The sequence below is a fragment of the Knufia obscura genome (assembly GCF_036327395.1).
Source record: "Knufia obscura strain CCFEE 5817 isolate CBS 148926 chromosome Unknown scaffold_7, whole genome shotgun sequence".
In the NCBI taxonomy this organism is placed as follows: Eukaryota; Fungi; Ascomycota; class Eurotiomycetes; order Chaetothyriales; family Trichomeriaceae; genus Knufia; species Knufia obscura.
In genome coordinates this window covers 874416-901608 of record NW_027042693.1, presented here as the reverse complement: position 1 = coordinate 901608, position 27193 = coordinate 874416, and the positions used below count along the sequence as shown (strand labels likewise).

General features: G+C 51.0%; 13 protein-coding genes across 13 annotated transcripts; 5 read left to right on the top strand and 8 right to left on the bottom strand.

The window, feature by feature from the left end:
• Positions 1-124: 124 nt before the first annotated feature.
• PRI2 (DNA primase subunit pri2) lies at positions 125-1682 on the bottom strand (the record flags this gene model as incomplete). The annotated part of the gene is made up of 2 exons (XM_064874935.1): positions 125-1455; positions 1499-1682. 2 exons carry the CDS (start codon positions 1680-1682, stop codon positions 125-127), a joined length of 1515 nt encoding a protein of 504 aa, XP_064729335.1.
• A 498-nt stretch (positions 1683-2180) lies between these two features.
• On the top strand, positions 2181-2934 carry PMZ80_006521 (uncharacterized protein; the record flags this gene model as incomplete). The annotated part of the gene is made up of 2 exons (XM_064874934.1): positions 2181-2386; positions 2439-2934. 2 exons carry the CDS (start codon positions 2181-2183, stop codon positions 2932-2934), a joined length of 702 nt encoding a protein of 233 aa, XP_064729334.1.
• Positions 2935-2987: 53 nt separating this feature from the next.
• On the bottom strand, positions 2988-4443 carry PMZ80_006520 (uncharacterized protein; the record flags this gene model as incomplete). The annotated part of the gene is made up of 2 exons (XM_064874933.1): positions 2988-4090; positions 4134-4443. 2 exons carry the CDS (start codon positions 4441-4443, stop codon positions 2988-2990), a joined length of 1413 nt encoding a protein of 470 aa, XP_064729333.1.
• A 2582-nt stretch (positions 4444-7025) lies between these two features.
• PMZ80_006519 (uncharacterized protein) lies at positions 7026-8339 on the top strand (the record flags this gene model as incomplete). Its single annotated transcript, XM_064874932.1, has 1 exon — positions 7026-8339. One exon carries the CDS (start codon positions 7026-7028, stop codon positions 8337-8339), a length of 1314 nt encoding a protein of 437 aa, XP_064729332.1.
• A 197-nt stretch (positions 8340-8536) lies between these two features.
• Positions 8537-9691, bottom strand: RPF2 (rRNA-binding ribosome biosynthesis protein rpf2; the record flags this gene model as incomplete). Its single annotated transcript, XM_064874931.1, has 1 exon — positions 8537-9691. The coding sequence occupies one exon, from the start codon at positions 9689-9691 to the stop codon at positions 8537-8539; it is 1155 nt and encodes a 384-aa protein (XP_064729331.1).
• Positions 9692-10324: 633 nt separating this feature from the next.
• On the top strand, positions 10325-12340 carry PMZ80_006517 (uncharacterized protein; the record flags this gene model as incomplete). The annotated part of the gene is made up of 3 exons (XM_064874930.1): positions 10325-10475; positions 10577-11164; positions 11214-12340. 3 exons carry the CDS (start codon positions 10325-10327, stop codon positions 12338-12340), a joined length of 1866 nt encoding a protein of 621 aa, XP_064729330.1.
• Positions 12341-12433: 93 nt separating this feature from the next.
• Positions 12434-13066, top strand: PMZ80_006516 (uncharacterized protein; the record flags this gene model as incomplete). The annotated part of the gene is made up of 1 exon (XM_064874929.1): positions 12434-13066. The coding sequence occupies one exon, from the start codon at positions 12434-12436 to the stop codon at positions 13064-13066; it is 633 nt and encodes a 210-aa protein (XP_064729329.1).
• Positions 13067-13319: 253 nt separating this feature from the next.
• PMZ80_006515 (uncharacterized protein) lies at positions 13320-15602 on the bottom strand (the record flags this gene model as incomplete). The annotated part of the gene is made up of 1 exon (XM_064874928.1): positions 13320-15602. One exon carries the CDS (start codon positions 15600-15602, stop codon positions 13320-13322), a length of 2283 nt encoding a protein of 760 aa, XP_064729328.1.
• Positions 15603-16243: 641 nt separating this feature from the next.
• On the bottom strand, positions 16244-17380 carry PMZ80_006514 (uncharacterized protein; the record flags this gene model as incomplete). Its single annotated transcript, XM_064874927.1, has 2 exons — positions 16244-16937; positions 17031-17380. 2 exons carry the CDS (start codon positions 17378-17380, stop codon positions 16244-16246), a joined length of 1044 nt encoding a protein of 347 aa, XP_064729327.1.
• A 1417-nt stretch (positions 17381-18797) lies between these two features.
• Positions 18798-21353, bottom strand: PMZ80_006513 (uncharacterized protein; the record flags this gene model as incomplete). Its single annotated transcript, XM_064874926.1, has 1 exon — positions 18798-21353. The coding sequence occupies one exon, from the start codon at positions 21351-21353 to the stop codon at positions 18798-18800; it is 2556 nt and encodes an 851-aa protein (XP_064729326.1).
• A 1783-nt stretch (positions 21354-23136) lies between these two features.
• PMZ80_006512 (uncharacterized protein) lies at positions 23137-24009 on the top strand (the record flags this gene model as incomplete). The annotated part of the gene is made up of 1 exon (XM_064874925.1): positions 23137-24009. The coding sequence occupies one exon, from the start codon at positions 23137-23139 to the stop codon at positions 24007-24009; it is 873 nt and encodes a 290-aa protein (XP_064729325.1).
• Positions 24010-24284: 275 nt separating this feature from the next.
• On the bottom strand, positions 24285-26090 carry PMZ80_006511 (uncharacterized protein; the record flags this gene model as incomplete). The annotated part of the gene is made up of 3 exons (XM_064874924.1): positions 24285-24781; positions 25324-25342; positions 25398-26090. 3 exons carry the CDS (start codon positions 26088-26090, stop codon positions 24285-24287), a joined length of 1209 nt encoding a protein of 402 aa, XP_064729324.1.
• A 407-nt stretch (positions 26091-26497) lies between these two features.
• On the bottom strand, positions 26498-27148 carry PMZ80_006510 (uncharacterized protein; the record flags this gene model as incomplete). The annotated part of the gene is made up of 2 exons (XM_064874923.1): positions 26498-27020; positions 27132-27148. 2 exons carry the CDS (start codon positions 27146-27148, stop codon positions 26498-26500), a joined length of 540 nt encoding a protein of 179 aa, XP_064729323.1.
• Positions 27149-27193: the final 45 nt, after the last annotated feature.

Below are 27193 nucleotides of genomic sequence, written 5' to 3'. Positions count from 1 at the left end.
ATCCGAGGTCCGAAAAGGAGTTCTTTTACTGGATGCTGGATCAATTGCACAATACGCTGCCCTCGATCAACGACTGTGCTTTAATAGCGACAATTCTTTATATCACATTCTCACATTCTCACATTCAAGTGTCCTCCATCTTCACGTCCTGCTTCGGTAATGAGTTGAGATTCTTCAGCAGATATGACCGCTTGAAGTAAGTGTTTGGGTGCACGATCGTGTCCAGCTCAGCAGGCCCCCATATATTCTCATCCTTCACCTTCTTGATCTCAGCTTTGTGCGCCCATTCGAAAACTCGATTGCAGGCAATGTGGAACCGCTTTTTATCTACGTCCTCTTTAACACCTTTGAGCACTTCTCGATCGTGCACTCCAGTAGCTTGCAGCATGCTTGTCAAGTTGTCAATACTGAAGTGCCGGTAAGGACAGCCATGCGCTTCTCCTGATCCAGGAGGGTGCTCGGTGAGAATCTTCTGACATGAATATGGCGAGTAGCCTGTACCTCTTCGATTCGCATCACCTCCCACATCGCCATAGACGTGCCTGACGTTGTATCGGTATTCCTTGTTGAACTCGTCGTCTGTTTTGTTCTTGAAAGCTTGTCTCCAGAAGATGAGACAGTCTTCCAGGCTTAGGCCAATGCCTTTCAGGAACAATGTGTATTGTAAACGACCAAAATGCTTGAGATGATTGTTCTTCCGCAGCGTCGCATGCAGATTCTTCATGCAGAGAGGGAAGTGTTGGGAGAGGTTGTCTATGTTGGCAGCATTTATGGGTGCGCCGGGTAAGGAGGACTCGGAATCGTGGAAGGCAGCGTCTGGCGTAGCGAAGTTCTTGGAGAGGTGGTCGAGGATGGGAGTTAGTCTGTCATCCTCATCCATTCGTGGCAGGGCCCTTGAGCTCAGCTCTAGCGCCTTTTCCAGCTTCTTTGTGAATTCAGCCATGATCATACTCGTCTGCTCGCGCATTGGAACATATGCTTTTCCTTTCCGCACAAAAACACTTCTATGCTCGATCAACTCTGGCACTCGGGTCCAGTCCACCTTGAAGAAGCTCTCGTCATCTATCCGTCTGAGACCAGGTGTCGAAGTCAACAGATGCTCCGATAGTTCGAGCTTTTCATCTTCTGCGACCACTTCCCAATGCAGATTCAGGCTATCGATGAAGGCCTTTTTCTCTCTTCCGTCGTCTTGCTGAAACCTCATCCTGAAGAGCATCGTCTCGACTCGCGCAAACCGCCTTCGAAGGTCCTCGGTGCGACAGAAGGCCAGCCGGAGGATCCAGTGTGAGTAGTGGTCTTTCTTTCTCTCATCTTTGAGCCTTTGGTCTACTTGTCCGCCGGCTGCAGCTGAGTTGTTCGACAGTGGTAGGTACTTCTTGAGCAGGGGTTCGAGATGTGCCGCTGTTTCTTGTGGTGATCGATTGCGAAACGAGCATGATTCGAGCTCAGCCAGTACTAAAAAGTCAGTCAATGAATTTGGCAATTGCTTAAGTCATACTTCTCAGTCTGTCAATTGCCCATGTTTCAAAGTCTTCGAGACTGATCTCTGCAGTTGGAGGAATATCGTACAGCGATAGGCGATGTGGGTAGTCGTTCTCTTTGTATGTGGCCTTTGCAAATTGTGTCTTCTTGTGGTCTATTCGCTTCTTCTTGAGCTCTGGTCGTGCATTTGATCTGATCATCTTGCTCTGCTGCTACAAATCTTTTGCAGGAATGTACAGGAAAGACGTCCAACATTGCAAAGAGTTCAATGTTCTCGAGACGCGTCGCACGCGTTAAGTGGAGGCAAGCGCGGCCGCGGTACAGGACGCGCCTGCATCTTCCCAAGGTACCACCTAACTTGGGTCTCAGCGGCTTTCTCATTCTTGCCAACATGGCTATCTATACATACGTCGTCTCGGGGTAGACGCACCCCGTATATGCCATACTTATCCGTTCAGATACCGTTGTGTCTCTGCGTGACCTCCACGTTCCCGAAATACACTCACCAGCGGTGTCCGAAAGGAATTACTTAGTCATCAACGAATGATTCCATTCAGCCGCTTTGCAAAGTCTAGGCCTGAACCAATCGGCAATGGACGTCATATTAACCAAACAACACCGTTGGTCCTAAAGTACAATGCTCACGTCTTGCACATCCTGCGCTTCTGCCCATCAAGAAACAGGCTTGGAACATGAAGATGGCAGCCCCTGAAGAAGCCGTACCGATTTTTCTGGACAAGCATGTCAACTTCCCGAACGGTCGAATTTATGAATTGCTACAACCATTGACGAACTATCGAAGCTGCCATGATGGAACACCTCAAGAGGCTAGGATAGTCTTCCTTTGCAAGGAAACTGAGCCGCAGCCCCTGCAGGACGATTTTGTGATGAAGATCAAGGTCCAGTAAGTCTCACTTAGGTACAGATGCTGCATCGCCCTGAAGTATCATGTACAGACTACCATGGGAAGGCCAAACGCCACAAGAAGGTCCCAGTACTACTACAGCGGCTGAGATCAAAGCACTAGAGGCTTTTCGAGACGCAAAAGCTGTTTTCGCACCTCAACTAGTCGCCTTTCACCAGACAGTCCAGGACAACCGTGGGCCCCTTCCTGGCGGCTTTCTAACGTTCACGGTGATGACCAAAATGCCTGGTCAGTCGTTGTTTGGCAAATACTGGAATATGACTCAGCAAGAACAAGACGATATAAAATCGAGAGCTACCGAAGCGCTGCGCTCTATCTATGCTCTTGGCATTGAGCCTGTTGACCGCGGTTTAAGAAACGTCATCTGGCACTCTGAGACTAAACAGTGCAGCATCATCGATTTTGAGCTCTGGAACCCGATCAATGGAACCTTCGCGGATGAAAAGAATGAGTTGCAACGATGGGGTCTGCTCAGGACCCCAGTTGCCAAAGATCATTGGACTGCCTGGAACCAGATGCACAGATGAGATCTTGCTACGCAGCAGGTCTTCATCCTCTATCGCAACTCAGCATCTCAGATTTATTTAGCCCGAGTCTTGGCCAACTTGGCTGCCCACGCCTGCATCCAAGCTCCTGCTCGGGCCTCTGGGTAAAAGAATCGACGGAGTATCCTCTCAATGGCTGCTAGATCTCCCACTTCGGGCCTCTGGCGCAGAATCTTCTCTTGAAGAACGTTCTGGACACCACGCGGGATGATTGTGATATTTCGAGGCGAGCACACGACAGTGGCAAGCCATAGGACGCAGTCAGCAGTCCTCGGATCGTCCCATAGCCCCTCGTCGGACAAGATCATTCTTGCGCGTTGTCCTGGTTTTCTGAAGATGAGGACTGATATGTGACCCCCCATACCACTCAAATCGTCTGATAAGCATATTAATGCAACGTATAAGCACTTCTCCAAGTTGCTTAGACCAGCCGGTGTGGGATGTCGCCAGGAGGCAGATGACTCTGCAACCACCGGATCGAGGTTGTTAAGCCAGTCAGTGAAGGACAACACGATGCCGACCATCTCTACTGACAGATGCTGTGACAGGGCGAGCTCCTGGAGCCCAATGGGAAGTCTTGCAACCAGCCGATGAAGCTGTTCGCTCAAGCTGTATTCCGGATAAGTAAGGATTGAGGGTGACAGCGGAGATGGTTTAGAAGCCGCTCGGAGCGATGTGTTAATATTGAGTATCGTCGTGCCGATAACGGTCAAGGTAGACTGCCTCAGGGTCCGGCCTATTGCAGGTTCAGAGGTGCCAATGGCATCCAGTCCACCTCGACGATCGATGACTGCATCGAGACCCTGGAGATGCACCTGCCGAAATTCGACATAGCCCAAGTAGTCATCTACCACCATTGCTAATATGATGACTTGAATCAAGACATCATCGACATGACTCTGCGCCAGTCTATTGTTGATCCAGTTCAAAACTTTGCTTCGGAGCCACTCGATCATCTGTCGGACGTGACTGGATGGGTCTTGCGAACTGGGTAAACAGCAGAGCCTGTAGGAAGCCAGTCCGAACATAACTGCATCATGCTGGTACGCCCACGACAGGAGCCCTCGTGCATATGCATTGGTTTGCTGCACTGAAAGACCAAGGGCGTTCCCCTCATACGGAATGAAGACGGTAAAGACTATTCAGGTCAGTTGCTGATAATTGCGCTGGACTACACTCACAATCTCTTGCGGCTTTCCAACCAGTTGTGTTCTCGTTAAGGTGCTGTTCAGGAGTGAGGAGGTCACCACTCATTGAGTTCCGAATGCTCTGGTTTACGGTCCATGAAACCAGCGCTCGCTGCTCAGTTTCATCGCGTACTCGCTGCTCTTCAATCTCACGACGCCTACGCCGCTGCTGAGCCTGTCGACGATCAAGCTTCTCAACGTTATACCTCGTACGCTTGTTCTTCGAGACTTTGGATAAATGAAGGTTGACCGCAGCTCGTATAGCCGGGTCTCTTGTCGGCGGGCCGTGTAGGTTGATGAACATATTCGCGTCCTCTTTCAGTCCTTGGTTTTCGGGTTCTTTCCTGTACGGCCATCTTGCACCTGCAACTTCACGAACATTTATATATTGCAACTTCAGATTCAGATACATAATGCACGGCGCGACCTTGCTTGCTTATGCCCCATATGCCCATCGTCACAAGACTGCACAAACTGCAACCCAATAGTCGCAGTTCTCATTCAGACCTCACATCAAATGCTGCCACATTGATCCTCCTGGTCAGCCACAATTGCAATCGCGCCGCTGAGTACCAGAGCTGCAATGGTACACAGCATTCCATCTTGATGGTTGTCCATAAGCGAACACGGTTTGGTCGCTATGCACAAGAGAGCACGTTCTCTGCAAGGTTAAAATGTGCAGCTAACCATACTTGGAAGTGCACAATATCCCAATCAGGCAAGTCTCCAACATAAAGCGGATGCATAAAAAGCACTAAGCTGTGCACTCCACTCACCTGTGACTTGAAGTCAGCAGCTTCAGAGGAGTCGTTGTCGTCCTTGACTTATGCTGCATGGAAACCGATAGATGTCCGGACATCTCTCCTCCAGCGCAATAGCAACATCGTGATTTCGTTCCCAAGAGTACCCCGAGTCACAAATCAGACCTCGACTGAATGATTATTGTGCTCGACGCCTCCTAGCAGATGTGGCCATGATCTCCCGATGCTATTGTTGTCGCTGCAGGATGGTGAACGGCTCAGCGACGGATGGCCTAGATTTTCATGTTGCGGCGGACTGGATACTGTGCAGTTGCCTGCATGGTACCGATAGTCTCTAGAAGGGCGCCATTATGGAACAAGTCCACAAGATGGCAAGCAGAAAATGATGAGCAGAATGTGAAGAGTCAAGAACCATGACAGAGCGAAGTCGAGAAGGCGAACACAATACTTATAGCATCAGGCATCGATCTCGCTAATTCAACAGCTTTCTCCTCAAGACGCAAGCATCATGCAACGACGACCCTAGACGTGCACATTAGACGTGATGAGCAGTCACCAATCGCTGCATTCAGACAACACAAGCTGCTTTACTCACGTGCAGTATACAGAACCTTGCTTCGACAAGAGGTCATGCAAAGCCTTTGTCATCCTGCAAAACAGCCGAGGAAAACGAGCATGGGCCAATCTAGAGGGTTGTCAACTGGTAGGGTGCGACTGCCGGGGCTGCAGAGGAGCGCTCGAATAGCGACTACAGCAGCTCAGTCGCGGGTACCTGAATCTAATGTTGAACCTGGTTATGCTTTTCAGCCACATGAGCTATAGGGCAGCAAAGTCTGACCTATGAAGAACGCTACATCTAATTACTACAACAATGTTCTTCTGGACAGATCCCTTGTGAAGACTATTTTGACACTACGACGTCGGCCTCAGCTACGATGAAGACAATACCGTCCAACCTCCGCAAGTTCGGTAGACTAATTACCATTCTGCCTCAGGCTGAAGTTCATGGCTGCCAGAGTGTCAAGGTGCGCAGTTTACGGGCACTTGCGTACTTCCAATACACCGACCGACCCCGATCATATCCGTAGTCTTCGAAGGTCTTGATATTGCGCCTCATATGAGGTCTGGTGCTGTTTCGTAAATCGCATCTCCAAAGTCACTAAAGCCCCCAAGGTCAGGGGCCACACCCGGGTAAGTTAACGCTGTGAGCACCACGTCCCGCTATGCGTGTCCATACACGTACCGGAAATTCAAAATGAGCGCTTTTGACCAAAACTTGCCCGCAATTTGGGGCAACTTGAGCGTGACACGGCGCTCACATTGAATTTCCGGAACGTGCCATAGTATAACTTCATTCTCGGTCAGTAGCGCTCACGTTGACTTTCCGGGGTGTGGAACTTAGTCTCGGTCGGCAGCGCACAAGCTGATGTCCGGGGTGTGGGAAAATAATCGATCGCTTATATGCTGCCCGGTGTCTACATAGCGTCTCGATTGCGGATATACATTGTAAGCAGTGTTTGTTACAGCTCTAATTTGATAGCACCTCACAGTCGTCCTTTATCACGATTGTCGAGCTCAACACGCTTCTGATGGAAGAAGGAAGTTTCAACCATGGCCGAGCCCAGCTCCGGCCTCCGGTGTATGCAAGCTCAGAACTTGGCATAGTCTCTCTTCGGCTAAGCGTTGCACCAATCTTGCACGATGACGGAAAGGCTTGTGCAGGAACGCCAGCTTTCAGGCTCACCCCGCCATGCACGTTCCTGCAAAACAGAACTTTCATTGGTTCGATAAAGATTTAGCCAAGCTTTTGATAAGAGCGACCTCACCTTCAAGCACTTCAAGCTCCTCGGCACGCATCTTAGAGCTGTAACCCGCGTCCGCTTCTAGGATCATGGACATATCACAAGCGATCAACTACGTCCACCATCCTCTACACGTGGGACAAAGTTGCACGATGGAGCTTGAGCTCGCGAAAGAGGCAGGTCAGCTCTTCGAGAGCTCTGTTTATTCTGCCAGAAAAATAAATACCTTTCATTCCGCCCCAAAGGTTTAATTCTGCAGGTGTTGCTCGCTCACTCGTCTGCTGTTTGCTTGCTATCCAGCTTGCCGTCCTTCGCTCTTCATTATGGCTCGTGTTGCTTCCACCCTCGCTTTCGCAGCCCTTGCTGTCGCAGCACCACTAGACGCAAGACATGGCAGTGGCCATACCCAGCTTCTTGCACCAGATGGACCGACAGAGTACCAAATCTCCTACGGTCCACGACCCTACTACATCGTGCAAAACATGACAGAAGGACCACTCAAGGACAAGTTGATGTCATGTGAGAACGGGCCATTCTCAGTCTCGGGCTGGTCCATTGGCCACAGAGGAGGTGGCACCCTTCAAATCCCAGAAGAATCTGCACAATCCGAGGAAGCTGGAGCAAGAATGGGCGCTGGTGTCCTCGAATGCGACGTAGCATTTACCAACGACCTTCAGCTCGTCTGCAGACACTCCCTCTGCGATCTCCACACCACAACCGACATCCTCCTCCGACCGGAGCTAGCAGCGAAGTGCACAACTCCATTCACCCCAGCAAACGAGACATCAGATGCCACAGCCCTCTGCTGCACCTCCGACATCACCCACGACGAGTTCATGTCCCTCTGCTCCAAGATGGATGGCAGCAACAGCAGCGCCACAACACCAGAAGACTACCAGCACGGAGTAGCCTCCTTCAGGACAGAGCTGTACGACACCTGTGCTACCCCACTCTCCCTCGACACCTTCATCGACCTCGTAGACGCCCTCCCAGGCTACAGAAACTTCACACCGGAACTCAAGACCCCACCAGCCGACGTCCCCATGCCATTCAATGGCTACACCCAAGAGCAATATGCTCGGGACGTAATCAACGCCTTCATCAACAAAGGCATCGCAGCCGAACGAGTCTGGCCACAATCTTTCCTCCCAGCCGATATCTTCCAATGGATTAAGGAGTTCCCCGAGTTCGGCGCCCAAGCCGTCTACCTGGATGAGGAAGGCGAGACACCCGAAACCTTCGAGACCGCTGTTGCACGACTCCCATCTCTCAAGGCTCAGGGCGTGAATATCATCGCGCCACCGTTCAACTACCTCCTCACCTACGGTGACGAGAACAACGATACCATCGTGCCCAGCAGCTACGCTACGACCGCGAAGGCAGCGGGTCTAGATATCATCACGTGGTCGTTCGAGAGGTCTGGCCCACTGGATAGAGTTGAGGCAACGGAAGATTACTACTATAACACCTTTGCCCAGGCCGTTAGCTATGATGGCCAGCTTTATGAGGTGCTGGATATCCTTGCTAATGAGGTTGGGGTTGTGGCCATGTTTAGCGATTGGTCTGCTACTGTTGGGTACTTTGCTAATTGCTTTGGGTTGACAGGGCCTGTTGGTGGGAGTTACTTGAATAAGTAGGTGGTGATCTAGGACAGAAATGACAGCTTATGAGTAGACACGAAAATAATGATTTGAAAGTTTGATTTCTGCATCTTTTGTCCTTTCGTCTGTGCCAGTTTTGATGAAATGATTCCCCCGAAACGCCGTGCTCGAAGGTGATTCCGCCGTGGTATCTATCAGAACTCCATGAAATGCTTTTGTACCTCATACCATTTTCAAGCAATCTTCTGTCGTTTTGGCATAGCTTCAGCCTCTACATCTGAGTCGTCGCCAATATCGATCTCATCGCCTGTGCCTCCTTCACTGCTGCCGTCCTCCGACAATCCGTCTTCGTCGACATCGATGCCACCCTCCTCATCTTCGTCCTGGCTGATGATATCCTCCTCTTCCTCTTGCAACCCGTTACCATTCGTCATGGTTTCGCCATCATCCTCGTCTCTGCCTCTCTTCAGACCTTTCATCTTTCTCGTCTGTAACTCGTTCAGATCCTGTCTGCCCAGATGTATTCTTCCGAGCTTGTCGCCCATAAGATCAGTCTCAATGTTCTTCTTCGTCCTCGCCTCGTTCGGCCGTCTCCCATGCTTCATAGCCTCCTTTATTACACCCTCGTCCGCGAATTTGAATCTGCCGACCCTGAAGTCGAAACTCGGCCCAATCTGATCTAGCTCAACCCGCGGCACCTTAGGTGTATTCGACCGCAGCGTCCTCACCCTATACCATCTCAAATGTACCACAGGCTTGTTCGCTGGGTCACTCATATCCGCCCCATTCCCCGTCTCCCCCACCGCAATAAACAACACATACTGCAACCCCGCCACATCAATCCCACTGATCTCCTCGCCCTGGAACAGATCTAAAAACGTACTCTTCAACTGCCTAAACAGCGTCGCCTGCTCACCCGCACTCTCATCCTCCCACTGCGACCCCGCAAACACAATCATAGGCTTCATCTCAACCCCAATCTGCAGTTTCCCATCCTCAACACTCAACTCCTCCACGCTATTCAACAGCAACATCTCCACCATATCAAGCGTCTTCCCATCATACATCCGTAGCAAATGCACACAGTTCGGCCTCTTCTTGCTACTCGTCGCGAATACAACAAGCGCACACTCGTTCTTACCCGCCAGAAACTCCAGACTACTTGCGTCCTCGAAAGGGTGGATGTTTTCATTCTTCCTGTTGAATTGGACGGCGTGTGGTTTTGTGAGGGTCGTTATTGTCTTTAGGACGTTGCGTATCGGTTCTGGACATTTTGTGCCGTGGAGGAGGAGGACTCGTTTGCGGGATTCGAAGAGTTGTGGTTCGCGGGCTTTGACGATTTTGGCGGTGCGCGCGTTGCGTGGTTTTACTTCGCGGAGGAGGGACATTGTGCTGTTGTGAGATCCAGACGAAGAGGGAGAGGAGCTGGTACGGGCGTTGCGATAGCTTTGTTTGCCAAACAAGCAGAGTTTAGAGAATCCGTTGGCCTCGTTCGCGCTGCAGTTTCTACAAAATTTATGGCCATCGCGACCTTATCTTATCGCTTGTTCCGTGCCGGGGTATCCCCGGGACTCACGCCAGGAGTGGCAGGTCAAGCGAGACATGTAACAGACTTGTTCTCAAGCTTTGCTCCTACTCAGACCCATCATAAGCTCTTCGAGTTCTTCTGTACACATTCCAAGCACGAAGATGTGTCAACCGTCTCAATGCTGTGCGAATCGAGGGCATGGGAGCTACTCGGCGAGTACCTGACAATGACACATGACTAGGTTCTCTCCCTAAGCCTCATTCGTTGCCTTGCTTCTGCAAGACTCAGCCGCAAAACAGGCAGGCCGCTACCCCTCCTCTTCTTGTTGCAGCTTGACACTCATCATGTTCTTCTTCAATTCCGCGGCTGATCACTTAGATGTCGCACTAATCTCACGATCGTGAACTCTGGATCCGACATGATCGCAGCGATGTCTTCGCAACCCCTGTGAAGTTAGGGTGGTCGCTCGCTCATGTCGTCGGCTGCCTTCGCCATGTCCACCGACTCAGGCAACGAGGTGATTGGCCGCGATTACCCTCCCATCAGTATCTCAGGATCGGCTCAGGTGCAGCTAGGCGATCGCTATGACCAATCTTATCATGTTCACAGCAGTACCGTGCCGCAACTGGAATTACCAAGAGAGAGTAAGTAGCATAGAACCTCAGACGAGGCCATCCGCTTTTAGCGAAGCATGTCAATAAGGTCTTGTCGAAACCTACGCCCCTTTATTGACTTTTCTTTCCAGATAAACTTGGCTTGCTTTTCAGAGGTGCGCCTGAAATCGACCCCAAGCTCTTCATCGGTCGCCAGTCAGAGCTTCAGGAGATGGAAAGGATGTTGAAGCCTCAGGAGCATACTACCGACCAGCGGAAAGTCGTTCTTGGAGGCATGGGTGGCATCGGTAAGACGCAACTAGCCATCACCTTTGCTAAAATGCAGCAGCGTTCGTACGATACAGTTCTGTGGTTGAACGCTACTACTGAACCACTCATACGAGACAGCATCAGATCCTTAGCTCCCCTATGGGAGAGGTCTGGGAACGTTTCGGCCGTTGATGACGGGCATCTGCTCGCCTTCTTCTGCAAGTGGCTCTCGCTGTCAGGAAACACACGCTGGCTCTTGATACTAGACAATTATGATGACCCTGAATCATATGACATCAAGAAATTCTTGCCGTACTGCTCCCAAGGCTCGATTATTGTGACTACGCGGCAAACGAGTGAGGTGGCTGGAAAATGCGCTTGCCCTTGGATACGTGTCACAACCCTTGAACCCCTGAAAGAGGGTCTCGAAGTACTTGCAACACGTTCGGGCAGAGACGATACCCATACAGGTAGGACCAAAGTGGCGCACCTCATGGGATCGCTAAGAAGTCCCACTAGACCAAGCTGCGTACCAACTCGCCAAAAGGTTTCATGGTCTTCCTCTAGCACTCGCTAGTGCTGGTGCTTTCCTACACCAAAATAAACAGATCAGCTTCGAGCAGTACCTCGTTGCCTACGAAACTCGCTGGATTGTCTCCAGCAAAGCCCCGAAGCCTCTAGCGGAGTACGACTTACGGACACTGTACACGACTTGGGATATATCTTATGACCAACTTACATCCATAAATCCCGATGGTGCCAACATGCTAATGCTTCTGGCTTATTTCGACAATGAAAGAATCTCGCACGACCATATGAAAGCGGCTGTAGTCTCCTCTGACTCTGACGTACCTCCCTGGATGGTGGACGTTATTGGTGACGATACACGTTTCGCAGAAGCCATGGGCGACCTCCACGGCTTATGCTTGTTGGATTTCAGCGCAAAAACGAAGGAGTACAGTATGCACAATTGTATCCATGATTGGACCTTGGAGAAGCTCAACAACAACATCTGCAAAGACAACTACCGGTTTGCGGTGCGTTGCGTTGCGTATGTAGTTGAAGACAAGGACTTTGAAGAACTCCAACATCCAAGACTGCGATCGGTAGCAGCCCATGCCGCCCGTCTGTCGCATCAGCGGTTCCTCGAAAGTCACGTCTTCCAGGGTCTGACAAACAAGCAATTCGATGAGTTGAGGTATCTTTGCGATATCCTGTACGCGCAATCGCACTATCACCCTTGCATTGAGATCGAACAGCGGTTGCGGTCGCTGTTTGACGCAAAGGGGCAGTCCAAGAGCTTACGAGCGTTATCGTTATGCTATGATCTTGGAGTCAGTTTGTCAAATTACGGTAAATATGATGAAGCCGGAGAAGTTTTGCAGTCGACATTGCAAGAAAGGACGGAGCAATTCGGAATGCAGGATGTGGCGAGACTCAAGACAGAGTATATGCTGAGTGATTCGTACTTTTATCAAGGGAAATATGAACGTGCTGAACAGTACCTGTGTCATTCATTGGAGGGTTTGCAGGCCGCGCAGGGCATTGGCCCGGACCACGACATTATACTACACGCGACCACAAGATTAGCAACGATATATAAAAACACTGGTAGATTTGATGCAGCCGAGCGGTTCCTCCAGTGAGCCCTTGGCGACTGTGGCGAAGACGTGGAATTTGGTAAGTGTTCACAGCCGCTGTTGTATGTTTTCCTGGGTTTGGCAGACGTATATAGCCAAATGAACAAGAGGCTCGATCATGCGGAAAAAATCTGCAGACAGGTTCTATATGTTTTCGAGGCGCGATTCGGGCCTGATCACTACGACACTTTGTTTGCAGTCAAGGGCCTAGCAGATGTGTATCATCGACAAGGGAGGCTGAAAGAAGCAGAAGAGCAGTATGAGCACGTAATCAGGGGCAGAACGAGATCACTTGGTGACGATCACCTCAGCACTTCGAATGCGCGTTATTGTTTGGCTCATGTTTACTACGATCAAAAGCGATGGGCGGATTCTGAAGATCTCCTCCTGAACGTGGTGGAAAGGTCAGAGCGCGTGCTAGGTGCTGTTCATCCTGACATGTACTATTGTCTGGAGCTTCTAGGACTGGTATATCATATACAAGGCAACTTGGACGCGGCTGAAGCCAAGTTTGCAGAAGCACTGGCTTGCGCACAGCAGTTACCGGATGGTCATCGGGAGGTCGAACGTGGAAAGTGGTGGTTGGCCCACGTACAGGAGATGCGCGAAAAAAATGGTGTTTGCTGTCATATGGCCGAGACCAAGGAGACTGATACGACGATTGTAGAAGTAACCGATAAGTTGGAGACAGACGAGAGATTCAGTGGTCTTCCAGCGTCGACGAGCAGCTAAGAGCATCAGAACTCCATGAAGACGATAAAGCTCAAGTCACGAGTGATGGCGCCGCTCAAGTAGCTGCGCAGCTGCGAGACCCTCGAAACACCGAAACAAGAGATCAGCCTCTGGATTGTTAAAGAACGTTGTCGGCATGAAGCGGGAGGAATGAGTTGAGATCCAAAAAGGCAGGCAAGCTCCTACAAGCTGCATGTCTTCACTTGATGATGGGACACACATAGGCACACATCGACCACATCCCTCCATACAATCACAACTTCGCCTCTACAACCCCCCTCTCCTCCTTAACCTCCTTCTTCGCCCTCTCCCTCAACTCCCTCCTCAAGAACTTCCCAATCGCGTTCTTCGGAATCTCACTCACAAACTTCACGCCACCCCTCAACTGCTTGTGTGGCGCAAGTCGATCAGCGACGTACCTCTTCAGTTCCTCCACGAGATCCGCTTCTGATAAGGCGGAGAAGGAGTCTGGACCTGGTGAGGGAGACGATGAGCTGGATGGTTTGGGTATGTAGCGGGTTTGGGAGAGGGTGTCTTGTTTGCTTGAGTCTGAGCCAGGGGAGGAGGAATCTGTGTACCGGGTTTGTGACAAAGTATCTTGTTTCGAGGGATCGGATTTTGAGGAGTTTTGTGGTGATGGCGTTGGTGTTGAGCTGGATGACGATTTCTGGTCCATGTATCGCGTTTGTCCTAGGGTATCTTGCTTGGAGGAGTCATTCACCGCTGAGCGTTCCTCTGACGCGGTCGCACTGAGCGCCAGTGACGACGGCCATGATTCTGCCGCTGGGTTTGCAGATGTCAAATGTGAAGTGACATTTGCTGCTCGTTGCGCTGCAGTATCTGTATATCTTGTCTGATTTAACGTATCACTCTTACTCGAATCACGAGCCGCTACACCCTGCTCTGCAGCCTGTACACTCAAGGCTGGCGTGCTCGGGTAGTTCTGTGTCCCACTCGCGGTGTCACTCTCGCCCTTCCTCGCCGCCATATCCTTCGCGAGCACGATATACGCCCTCGGCAAATCTGTACCTGGGTCATCTGGCGCTGGTACACCCACCACAGCCGCCTCACCAACAGCAGGATGCGTGAATAACAAGTTCTCGATCTCCGCTGGGGCAATCTGCAACCCCTTGTACTTGAGCAACTCCTTCTTCCGATCCACGATGTAGAATTTCCCATGTCTGTACACACCGATATCACCACTGCAGAACCAGTGGCCCTTCCCATCATCCTTGAAATCATAGAACGCATCACGTGTGGCTTCAGGATTATTGAAGTAGCCCTCCATCACCAGCGGTGACCTGATCAGAAGTTCTCCTTCTTGACCGGGCTCGATATCCTGGTAGTTGTCATCTACCATCCTCAGCTCCACATTCGGCAGGATCGGCGAGATAGAGCCCGTAGTGTCTGTTTCGCCCTTCGGCATAGCCGTGACCGCACCAGTCGTCTCTGATAGACCCCACGTCTGTCCTATGAATGTGCTTCGCCCGTCACCTAACCTCGAATTCGATGCCGTTTGTAGCTTACCATCCATTGGCGCGGCACCTGTACTCGCTGCCTCCACGTGCGCAAAATGATCCGTTACATCTGGCGACTTCGATATCCGAAGGTAAATCGACGGCACGGTGTAGAACGCAGTGATCTTGTAGTTCTTTACATATTTGAGTAGGTCAGGCCAGTTGTATTTGCGCATCCAGTAGACTGTACCGCCGTTGTAGAAGGGTGCGACCAGGTAGCCGAAGAGGCCGGCAATATGTGAGATGGGCAGGTGAGCGAGGGTCTTGTATTCCATTGGCTTGTAGCTGTCTGGGTCGGTCTCAAGTTGTTTAGCGACGAACATTCGTGGTTGGAAGGTGAGAAGGTATGTCTCCGCTACTAGGTTGAGATGACTGAGACTGACGCCTTTGGGTAGGCCGGTCGTGCCACTTGACCAGAGGATTGTGATGATGGATTTCTTCAGGGCGGCCGGGTCGGTAATACGTTGCCAGGGCAGACGCTGGGATGATATGGCGTTGATGGATCCGTCTAATGATTTCAGGAAGTGTTCGGGCCACGATTCGAGGATCAGGACGCGAGACGCTGGGACGTTGCATTGCTTTGCTGCTTGCGAGACGACATCTTTGTGTTCGGCAGAGCAGATGACGAGGTTTGACTTGCCGATAGTAATCTGACGGGCCAGCTCGGCGACTGTGCTGGACGGGGATGCCGCACTGTAAATGCCTCCTGCTGCTACGACACCGTAGAAAGCAGCAGGTACCATGATCTGCCCATAAGACATGACGGTAATGACATCCTTGTTGGGACCATTGGCACCAACGCCATAGTGATTTCGTAGGCCGTGGGCTATTCGTTGAATAGTATCTTGCAGATCTGCTTTGGTGAACTTATTTTCTGGGTGAGCAGCATCGATGTGGAGAACTGTGTCGGGCTGGGCAATGCTATGTTCGGAGTCAAAGAGCAAAGTTAGGAGGTCGACGTTCGGGATATCGACCTGTGGTAGGTTGGGATTTGTATAGATTCTTGGAGTCTTTGGCATTGCGTCGGTGAGGTACCAATGTCGATCTAGCTGTCAGCAGCTCATTCTCAAGTTCCACAGGCGTTTGAAATGCTACGTGCTTTTGAAGGTTGGATCAACTTCCCAAAAGGGAGTGCTCGGTATACCACGTGACGCAGCTTTGCCGTAGCCGTGAGGGGTCACGGTTGGTGGCCTTCGGTTTCATGCCTCGGCTTTAGTAGTGGGCTCGACAGATCCGACTTCTGGTATGCTGTCAAATGGCTGAAGAACTACCCGATAGTGCTTTACGAACAGGCGCTTCTCTTGAAGGTCTGTCGCGTATATACTGCTGTAGCTAGAGTCGTCGTGGAGCACGCAGAGCCTAGAGCTATCAAAGCTCAGGTGGCTGACACACTCTGTTCACGCCGACGTGTCCAGGCACGAGAAACTCTGTGCAGCGCTTTGGTAAAGTAACAGCTTGGATGGCGGACATGTGACCGTGTATTTGCATAGCATGATACCCCCAGAGCGTGCCATATCCATGTTAAGATGAAGCCGTAGATCGCATACTCAGGATTGTAACATTGCCAACTCCAGCTTTGACATGCGTCTGAAGCACTTGACATGAGACTTGATCAATAGTTCACTCCTCTTTTCGGGCCGTGCTGGTTGAGGCACTGCTGCTATCTGGTAGCATTACCGATACTAAGTGCCTCATCAAAAAGATAGGATCCATTAGCAAGACCACCGCCAAGGCGGTAGTTCCTGACCGTTTTCTCGACTTGTCCCTCTAACGTCGCAGGGTTAGTGATTCCCGTGATCCCAGGGATATTCTGATGCGTGATCGCACGCGAATCAGCCGGCATCCATACACCCATGTAAGCTGCTTCGTCTTCGTTCATCCCTGCTAGGTACATGTCGTTTCGCGCCCGAAGTCCTCGATGGACGAGTTCCGTTGGATGCTGATTTGTTCGTGCGTCAGTGCCCTCTTCCATTGAATAAGCTGTAGCGACGGTATCTGCCACTACATCACTGCTCCATAGGCCCTCAATTCTATGTAGAGCCCTCAGTACTCTGAAGAACCTCCGTCGAAGCTCCATGCTTGTTGGGACTGACCACACGTGCGTCACGACAGGCAGAATAGGCAATGCGAGATCTTTGCCAAGGGGCGCTTGCGCCACACTCGAGACGTCGAGCGTCTCAACTAGGCTCAAAACGTGTTCCATCCTCGCCTCTGACTGTGGAAAGGTGACATTGTGCTCTCTCAGCCCGTACTCGGCCCACTCTAAGGACAGCAGAACACAAACGTAATGGCACTCAAGCAGTATACGATCAGCTTCCCCAATGTCTAGCACAGAAGAGAAAGCTCGATACCATCTGCTAAAGTAAGCTCTCAGCTCAGAAGTACTCACTAGTCAGTCGTGATTCGAGCCATCGGAAGCATGCGACCAAGTCCTGCAGACAGAGTACGGTATAGCTGCGAGGCCAATTCGCAACTCCTCCCAAGCGGCGGATATGTTGTTGAAGGATCTGAGATACGTTGAATCGTCAAGTCTCTGCCGGATGCTGTGCATGAGGTCCGGTAGTAGGGTCTCAGCAAGCGCGTCGTCGACTGAGTCAGCACTAAAGACCAGCCCGGTAAGCAGCGTGTTCTCCCAGTCCCCCTGCCATGTGCCTCCTTTCCTGAGCTTGCGTTCTGTGAGGATTCTTAGGAAGCCTTGTAAGTGGACCATTGCGGTGCGGCTGTTGTGAACCACATTGTCGTGCATCCAGAACACCGCACTGGTTATGAGAACAACATCTTCGTCCGGTTCTGACATTGTGTATATGTGCTTCAAAGCTTGTGCATAGTGATAGCCATGTCGGGCTTGATAATATCGCCGACCTGTCATGGAGTGGGATCTAGAAGACAAACGTCGCGCGTCCTCGCATGCAATTGCAAGAGCTACGAGCGAGTGCTTCAGCGCTGGATGAGACCAGCTTCGTTGAGGTAAAAGCGTAAAGAAAAAGCCTCCCCTGAAATAGCGAGTGAACCATGGTGTTGAGAAGTTGAGGAATTCGTGAAGGTAGTGCTTTTCTTCTGCCGTGCCATAGTTGGGCTGGACAGCTTGCAGCATGCGAACATCGTTACCGCGGCCTCCGTTCCCACTGAAGCTCTCACTGCACGCCGGGCTAGTCGAGTCGCCTCGGCCAGGCTCGAAATGTCGCGTCAGATCAGGTGCATAATAGCATGTCAATCCTGCCTTTGTGCATCGCCGACATTCTGGCTTGGCCTCATCACATTTGATGTGCCGCGTGCGGCATGTTACACATCCTGAGCGTGTTTTTGGCGCGAAACGCTTTATCCTCGATTTTGAGGGTAGGTGTCGTCCAGGCAGCGGACATTGATCAGTAAGAGTACCCGGTCTTGAGGCGGTACATAACGATGATATAGATGAGCGGGAAGAATCTGAAGCTCGATAGTCGCGGTCAGCGTCTTGTGACGGGGGAAGGGGTAAGGCTCGCATTGTGAGAAGCGGCTTCTTGTGCTTGTGATGTGTGGTTGCCTTAAATGTACCTTCGAAGATTAGGCAACATTGCCGAGATTGCGATCTTCTCGCCTATCGGTGCTGCTGCCTAAAGCTGTTAGTATTATTGCGCACAATGGTGAACGTACAAGGTGTCAGTCATTTTCTACGACACCAACGACGATCAACCATAGTCCAAGGTGACACCTGCAAAAGTGGAGAAAGGCGCTCTGAATCACGACTGATGCGGCCTCGCTGACATGGGTGGCAGATCCAAATTGTCCCGAGCACACTCAGATTGGGCAGCGGTAGAAATACTGTCACAGTGCATCGCTGCGAGATCGCTGAAGTAGGACATTCGAAGAATGATAAAAGGTCAATCTTCTAGCCATCGATACCAGGGGAGCGGAATAAGCTTCTGCATGATTTATATGTAGTACCTGTACTTTCGAACCCTGCATTAATTTTTTGCTGTTGACGCCAACACTCTTGACCGGTTGACGTGTGGACCTTCAATTGCTCCCACGCCGCGTGGGTAATATGGCGTTGGGCTATGGCTATGTAGTTATGCACGGTGCATATTTCATCTCGCCAATTTGTGTCTGCCACTACGTGGTCATTCTCAATTGCGACCACGGCATGACAGATATCATGTTATTGGCATCACTGGCATATCGCTTCCTCAGGCTTGTGCCGTAAGGTCGCCGGTGAACATTCATGGCCAGGCTCCCTAGACCTGACCAGGCCTGAACAAAGCGATCGTGTTCGTGAAGCCAGCCATATTATCCGCGGCAGGAACAATATCTCTCCCATTGTACGTTACCATATTCTGAGTACCGACCGTACTAAGGCCGTAGATCCCCACATTCTGGCTGCTGCTTTCCAAGCTCACCATTCGACTTTGGCACTCGGAGCCATAGCCCTGTTGCGAGCATGTGACGTTGTAATCGTAAAAGAACGAGTAGTGACCCGCTCCATAAATGTACATATTGAAGGAATCGACGATTCGCAATCCCCAACCGTCACAGTCATTGTGTAGTTGGTTTGGTTGCAGAATAAGGTCCGGATCGAGGAAGGAGGAGCCGTTGAGACAGTAATCCGGGAATGTTGGATCAGACAGCGCAGCGATGGCAGGGAACGGTATCGAAGCAGGCGGATTAGGCTGGTAGTAAGCAGTTTCCGTCTGAATGTGGCCAGCAAACACGTCTTGGGTGTTAACAAATTGATACTCGTAGAGACTGTGATGCTCGACTGAGGTGCCGACAAGCCAGACTGCATAGTTGCTTTCGATATTGAGACCTCGGCCAGCATAGACTGTGATTTGACGGAGTTGAGGATCTTCAGCATCGTGGTCAGCAACCCACAGCCAATTGCCCTCCATATACAGATTCCGTGCTGAGCTTGTGACAATCATACTTGCTGCTGCTGCGATGCACTTCTGCTCGATCTCGTTTGGAGGAATGGAAATGTTACGAGTCTCCGATGCTGGACAATCAGCAATTGACAAGTCTGAACCGGTGAATCCTCCTATGCGTGTGTGCACTTCCCATATGCCGGATGGACCGAGCGCTTCTGGTTTACCATAACCATACTGTCCTTGCCCTGTCCAACCTGTTGGTGCTGAGGAGTACTGTGGTGCGTTTGCAGAAGCGAGGTTCCACTCAACCATAATAGCTCCAGGCGCTGGACCCCTAGTGCTAAGAATGCAGTCGGTCCATTCGACTTGGCCGACCTCGCCCACTTGTCCTACTTGCACGACTGGCAGGGGATTGCTGATGTCGGACCAGAACGTGCCTGTAGCAAGTATGACCGGGAACACTTCACCGACAATCTTAGAGCCAGCAGGAACGTACAATGTCGATGTGACTATGTAATCACCTCCGTCGATGAAGAGAATCTTGCGTTGTGATGCTGCAGTGTCGATAGCTTTCTGTAAAGCAGCGGTATCGTCTGTGCGACCATCTCCCTTAGCACCAGCTGACCTAGCACTGAGTATCTGCGATACAGGCCAGTCTCCATACTGTGGCTTGGGTCTTGTATAGTATTTGCCGTTGCTCATTAATGCTGGGGAGCGCAAGTTTGGTGTAATGTACCCATGTAGCTCGGTAAAGTTACTTGAGAATGGCGAGTAAGCGTGACCTTGAGCCCAAGCTGGCACATTGAAGCTGCTAGTGCTTCCAGGGACATCGGTTCCATTCGGGCCTTGCACGGCCACGCCAACGTTCGTGAAGTCGACGTTCTCCAGGATCAGTGCGCCTGCCGCAGGCGGATATGCATTTGCTGTGTGGGCGTGAAGGATACCAACATCAACATCGTAGAATTCAGAGTCGAACATGACAATAGAGCCAACTGCTTGATCAGATACACCCCCGCTTGACATGTTCAGACCAACTGATACATTGTTGAAAGAGATCTGCTGATATGTCCAACCCCAGTCCCAGAGCTGATTGATAGCGGTGACACAATTATAGAAGGTGAAATTTCTAGACGTGAACTGTTGGTTGCCAACATTCGCACCATACAGGCCGCCAATGAAAATTAGGTCAGAAAGAAAGCCGCCAGACCCCTCTTCAATGAACAGACCCCAGTGCTGGGTGCCAGGCTGCTCGTTGAGTCGGAATACAACATTGCTTATGCTCGTCGCTTGACCTGTAGGCCAATGAATACCGACTGCTTGCGTCGTGGCCGGCACAGAAGTTGTGTCGATGATAAGATTGCGGATCTGTCTCCAGAAGACGTTAGTAGCGCCATAGGACAGTCCGTTCGCACCGTAAGGGTCACCATCGATAACAAAAGAGCCGGTATAATTCTGCGAGACTTTGATAGTAGGTAGACAATTAGGGTTACCGTACAACGTGGTGTAGTAATAGTCAATGATGTCGCCTGAAACCAGATATGTTCCGGCAGGAAAATACACGACCGCAGGTGTCGTGGTGGACGATGCGCAGCTCCCTGGCGCACATCTATTGCCTTGGCTGATAGCGAGGTTGATGGCAGCAGTATCGTCTGTTATGCCATCGCCTATAGCACCAAAGTCTTTCACGTTCCTGAATATCTCGTACGAGGAATCATTTTGAAATGGCGCAATACCTTGGTGATTGATTTCCTCAAGCCAATACGAGCAACTAGCATTCGCATAGGACGGATGTGTGCTGTTGACACCGCGTCGAAGACTTTCAAAACGAGGCTGAATCTGTGTTCTAACCCCATGCTTCGCCGAAACGAGTGTAGAAGTAAGCAGCAAGATGAAAGTGATGGCCGTCAACGGCTTCGTAAAGAGCGACATCTCGTACTCGAAGAAGATAGCAAATTATCGAACGAGCATCGAGAGACAAAAGAGTGAACCTTGGATAAGTGTTGATGAAGTGAAGGTTTGCCTCCTGGGCTTGAAGGTTGTCGATCCGGAGCTGAGATGCCTAGTCGGCTTCATTTGCAAATTTCTCGCTGCATCGTGGCAAGTTCGATCTGACGTTGCTCAAGCATCAGCTGCGATCAACAGTCCTGGAGAACCACAATTTCTTCCACTTCAGGCGTGCCTGGGGAAGGCTGGAACAAGTTCGAGCCTCAATTTCTTGGTCGGCACGCTAGAGACACGCCTACGGAAGCTTATTTTGAGGCTGGGAGATAACTGCGTCACCATCTAGGATAGCTGTCGATCACAAGACGAAGCATTATTTATCAATATCTTCTATTCTTCGCATGTTTCACGTGAGTTGGTTCTGACAAGTCAACTGATACTTATCATTCTCGTCACTGAGACCAGTCAGCATCGCAACATCGCCCGTGCAGCCAAATTCCTTGTCTTGGAATGACTGGGGTGTGCAGAAGTGATCTCGCTTGTGGTTCGCGCTGTTGTCTGGTTTTAAATTGAGCACAGCAAGCACGATGCATATGCGACAAGAAATCATTTCGCAGGCGAGGAGTGTGGGAAACCATTGAAGTTTGAACATTTGTTTGTAACATCATACTATCCTGGATCATCACCAGCAGCACACAATAATAAGAGGATGGTTCCAGACGACATAGACCGTCACTCAATTTGTTGTTGCAACCCACCATTATCTCCTACCACGTACACCCTCACCTGACGGAAAATGGACAGCGCTTTGAGCAGAAGTTTTAGCAGGTAGAGTGTGTTCACTCCATTTTCCGGTCGAGTGACCCTCTTGAATGGAAGCGCAAAAATCGAGTAGTGACTTCTTATTCGGCACCCTTCCAGTATACGGGTCTCATAAGAGCCCGGTACACATACATCTCAAAACGATAGGACGCTCACGAGCTACGCGTATGCGCGCACAGGTGCGACTTCGCACCTTAAGAATCGAATGCAGTCATGCGATTGAACAACTTCGTTCTCCGCGACTTCTGTGTGAAGCAAGTGCCGTTGAGACGACTTGGTAGACATCGGCTGAAACCCGCGTGACGGTCCCATATTTACGAAGCTTGCAGAAATGCTCGCTCTATAACGTCGTCGCCCTGAAAGGTGTCTAGACAAATGCTGAGCAGATATTTATATATCAGCTGAGTGTTGTGGTGTATCGAATACTCGAAATCCACCACGCCTACGAGCCGCAGTTGATGGCCCGCATGGGGATGGTTCCGAAGCTTGCACAAAAGCTTCACCACGCGTCAATGTGGGGCATGACAGTTTCCTCCGCGGATGCACGCCCCGCCATCATCAACCTTACTAACTATGCACTCAACCTAGGTATGCGCTTGATCTTATGCATTTAACCTGCTTCCCTAATATGAAATGTGAACGAGCTTGATAATTGATAGCTCGTTACACAAGCTGTTGCCCTTGATCCGCGAAAGCTCGAATAGAAGAACCTGTAGCCGGTATCGAAAAGCTAGGCTAGGCACATACATCGTCGACCCTGCTCGTCCGGTCAGGCGCACCAATTGGGAATACTGCATAACCGACCACAGCCAAAGTAGAATTTCAATCATAACCGAAGTAGGAGCTCCTCCAGACACATACATATTGAAGAACGTTCGACCATAACACCAATCAGCCCTTTCAGCACAGCAGTCCTCAGTCCCAAACTACAAACTCAGCGCAGCCCGACATGTCCTGCCCCGACTGCTTCCAAGGCGCCATAATGGCCGACTACACCCCCAAAGGCTCCACAACCACCCTCCACAACCGCCAAACCTACATCGCCAAGCCCCCCAACAACGAAACACCCCGCGGCATAATCATAATCATCTCCGACGCCTTCGGCCAATCCTTCCCAAACAACAAACACCTAGCCGACACCTACGCCGCCGCGGGCCCCTACCTCGTCTACCTCCCCGACTTCATGGACGGACATGCCGCCCCATCTTGGATGGTGTATACGTTCCCCGCCATCCTGAAGACGGATACATGGTGGGACTGGGTCGTCAAGCCGTACCACGTTGCCTGTGCGCTGTATGGATTCGCCCCGTTCTTCTATTACAATAGTTTTGCCAAGAGTATGCCCAAGGTGACTGCGTTCTTCGAGGCAGTAAGGGAGAACGAAGCCAAGGAAATGAATCTACCGATTGGAGACGCGGGGTTCTGCTGGGGAGGACAGCATACGTTTGCACTGGCGAGTGGGGAGTATAAGACGAAAGGTGGACAGGTGCTGTGCGATGCGCATTTCACGGCTCATCCGAGTAATGTTAGTGTGCCTGGGGATGCGAAGAAGGTGAAGTTGCCGCTGAGTGTCGCGGCGGCGGGGAAGGACAAGGTCATGACGGTGGAACAAGCGAGGGAGGTGGAGGCGATATTGAGGGAGAAGACGGAGAAGGAAGGGTTGAAGCACTCGGAGGTTGTGTATTATATGGAGGCGGGACATGGGTTTGGTGTTAGGGCTGATCCGGGGAATGAGAAGGTGAAGAAGCATGCGGATGGGTCGGTTCAGCAGGCGGTGAGGTTTTGGAATAGGGTGTTTGATGAGTGGAAGCCGGCTTCGTGATTTTGGTAGTACTACATATGGATATAGAGTTAAGCAACGCGGTGGAGCTCCTGATCAGGCTTGAACAGCGCCCTTCCAGAACAAGTACAAGCAACTGAAATTGCCAGTCCACCAAGCAATTCCTCGGAACTGACTCCATCTGTCGTCTGCCACAAAGACGTAAACATATCCGTAGACCAGTCGCGCAATCGTGTAAGTCGTGCACGCGGTCGTGAATGTCGATTTCGGTACGTTCGAGATCAGCCCGAAAAGCACTACAGCGAGGTATCAGCTCATCACGTTACTATAAGGTTCGTGTTCCCGTCCTCGCACAAGCACGTAGCTGGCGCACTCTTCACATGGCGGACTGGGAACTCACCACTAGCAGCAAACAAGCTAAACCCATCAATGGAATTGGCACTCGCAGCCTCCACCCTTCGAATCTGATCAAGCTGTGCTTGGGTCATTTTGCCCTCCTTGACGGCAGCAGCTCCATACTTATCGAGGTCCTGACGTGGGCTGCCGTTATGGTCGATGCCGTAGTATTGCTTGAATGTGCGGGAAGAGAGCACGCAGTAAGCGTAGAACCAGTTCCAGGCTAGGAAGGCGGCTGGGCCTGCGAATGGTGAGGATGAGGCGAAAGCGTTGCTGAGACCGAGTGTTGAGGTAGTGGACATGATGGTGAGTCGCTCAGAGCGTATCAGAATGGGCAAAATCCAGTTGGCCCACGATGTTGGAGAGCCCCTTTCGAGATCGAGAGGCCGGAGTGCCGATTGTGAGGACTTTGATGTGCCTAACAGGTACTGATGCTTGGTTGACAGTATAGATTATAGCTTACAGAGTGTCTGAGAGCTAGTACAGCTTCACAGGTGTGGTTCAATACTGCGATGTAACGACAAGAGTTGGTCAGGCCAGCACTCGGCTGAACTTTGCTCCGCTTATGAGGCTGTTACATCGAAATTCCGAGCGGCCTAAAGCATTTGAGATTAATTCAGTAGTATCGAAAGCTATGAGCAATGACGAGCATGATCTCTCCTTATAGACAACTTGGTTCTGTTTTCTGGAGTACACCTCGACACTCATGCGTCCGATGCCGGCCCAGAAGCCAGTAGCGTCAGCCTCCACTGCAATCTTTGATGACGAAGTCCTCTTCCTGAACAATCGGTACAGAGAAGCTTTGCGTGCGTTCCATGCCTGAACGCCATCTCCCAGGGCGCGGCTCTCATGTGCTCGTGGGGTTCTCGAGCTCACCACTGTCTTCCATTTCCCTCATCCATGATTTTACCAGATCGTGGTTTGGCACGATCCATCTCTTGATCTGAAGGCCTCCCATACAGGATATAAGTTTTGCGTACTGTGCTGAACTGTTAGCAGACTGGCCATAGTCATTGGCTGAGCGGGTGACCGACCTTTGTGAAAAGTTCTGTACTGTTATCATCCCTGCAAGGCAATACCCAATTGGCCATCACCTTATAGTCAAGGAATTTTGATTTGAGAAGTGGAGCAAGGCGACCCAGGCCGAGTACAGACCATTCACGCGTTTCGTTGTCCTTCCAATGGCCCTGCTGCATCATGGTCTTCATGACAAGTTTGGTGATATCTTCGACCTCATTGTTGGCACCATGACCCGTCTCGTACTGATCCGTGACTCGCCCAGGGAGGTGACCAGGGATTATCCTCTCCATGTAGACTCTTCGTAGCTGTGCACATCTAGCAACGAGTGCATCCCAATTGACCTGACCTCGAGAGAGGTCCCAGTATATGTTTCCGATGTCCAATGTCTGTACATGGGTCTGTACCCAGATATAGCGGGCGTCCTCCGCAAACTCGGCCAGGTAATCAATGAACGTTGCGCTGCTGAGTCTGACTCTTGTACTTGTCTCTTGCGTACGGGCTCGTTTGGCTTCATCGTGAACAGCCCGACAGACTAGTTCGAGACTGAGGCTGGGCATGCCCTCGATCTTGGTTGTGCCAGAATCTTCGTCATACTCAGTGATGGTGAGTTTTGTACCTTCGAAGTACTTGCGATAGACCAACTTTTGGAGCTCTGCAGGCAGGTCAAGCAATCGAAAAGGTGCTTGGTGATCGTTCTGCGTGGCCATGGTAGGCAGTGGGGAGGACGTCATGTTCGAGTTTGAAGGTCGTGAGAGAGGTGCAGCCGTGAAGAATTTATCGACATCGAAGTATGAACCTGTGTGTGGGGTGCTAGTACTGCAGAAAGAAGATTAAGTGAGTGGTTTGCGGTCTGAAACTTTCAGCGCTGAAGATGTTCTTACTTCTGCTTCACTTCGAGTTGAAGTGTCCAAACTCTCATATTGACCTTGCTCACAAGTGGATTCAAATTGTAAGAATTTTCATTGCACCGCAACTTCCAGCTGTCAACAGCCCGCAGTCGTACCTGCCACAGCTGCCATGATGGCTGCTCCTGGTGCCCTCCCCAACTCTTGCTTCACGACAACTGCTTCCACCATTCCGAGGTTCTTTTGACCACGGCCCCAGCTACGGGTTCTCACTCCTCCCCCCCACTCAAACAAACAGCCTCTATATTATTCCCCACCTCATCGACCACAAAAGCCGCATAATACGGCTGCCGACTCATCTCCTCTCTCACTCCCGGCTCTCCGTTACCCCTCCCACCAGCCTCAATCCCCGCCATATAGAACTCCCTCACCGCCTCATGAGTCGGCGCATCAAACGCAATATGTGTAGGTGTATACGCATCCGAAGCCTTTAGCCAGAAATCAGGGAATCCACGCGCGGGTGCTGATGGATCATTATTTGTAGGTGTGCCTGGTACGTAGCTCTTGCGATTCGTGTGAGGTGGTGTGTTGGGCGACGTGAGAGGCGCGAAGCCAGTTATGTTGTTCATGCTTGCGATGGGACCGATGTCGACTTGGTAGGAGAGGGGCGCCAGGAGTTTAGTGTAGAAGGCTAGTAGACAGGAGAACTGTGCTCGGGGTACGAGAAGGTTGAAGTGCGAGATTGTCATCGTGGTCGCTGTCTTTGCTTCGGCGGTCAGGTTGTTCTGGTGGCTGCTGGATTGAGCTGTTTGTCAGTCATCATGGTTAGTTCTGCGGGGAGCACCATTATATGCATTGTAAGAGCACATCACTGATCGTGAGTCCACCTGGGCGCTGACAAACTCCAATGCTATGGACATGGTGACGTGGATTCAGTGAGTACTCGTAGTACTTGACCACTTCAT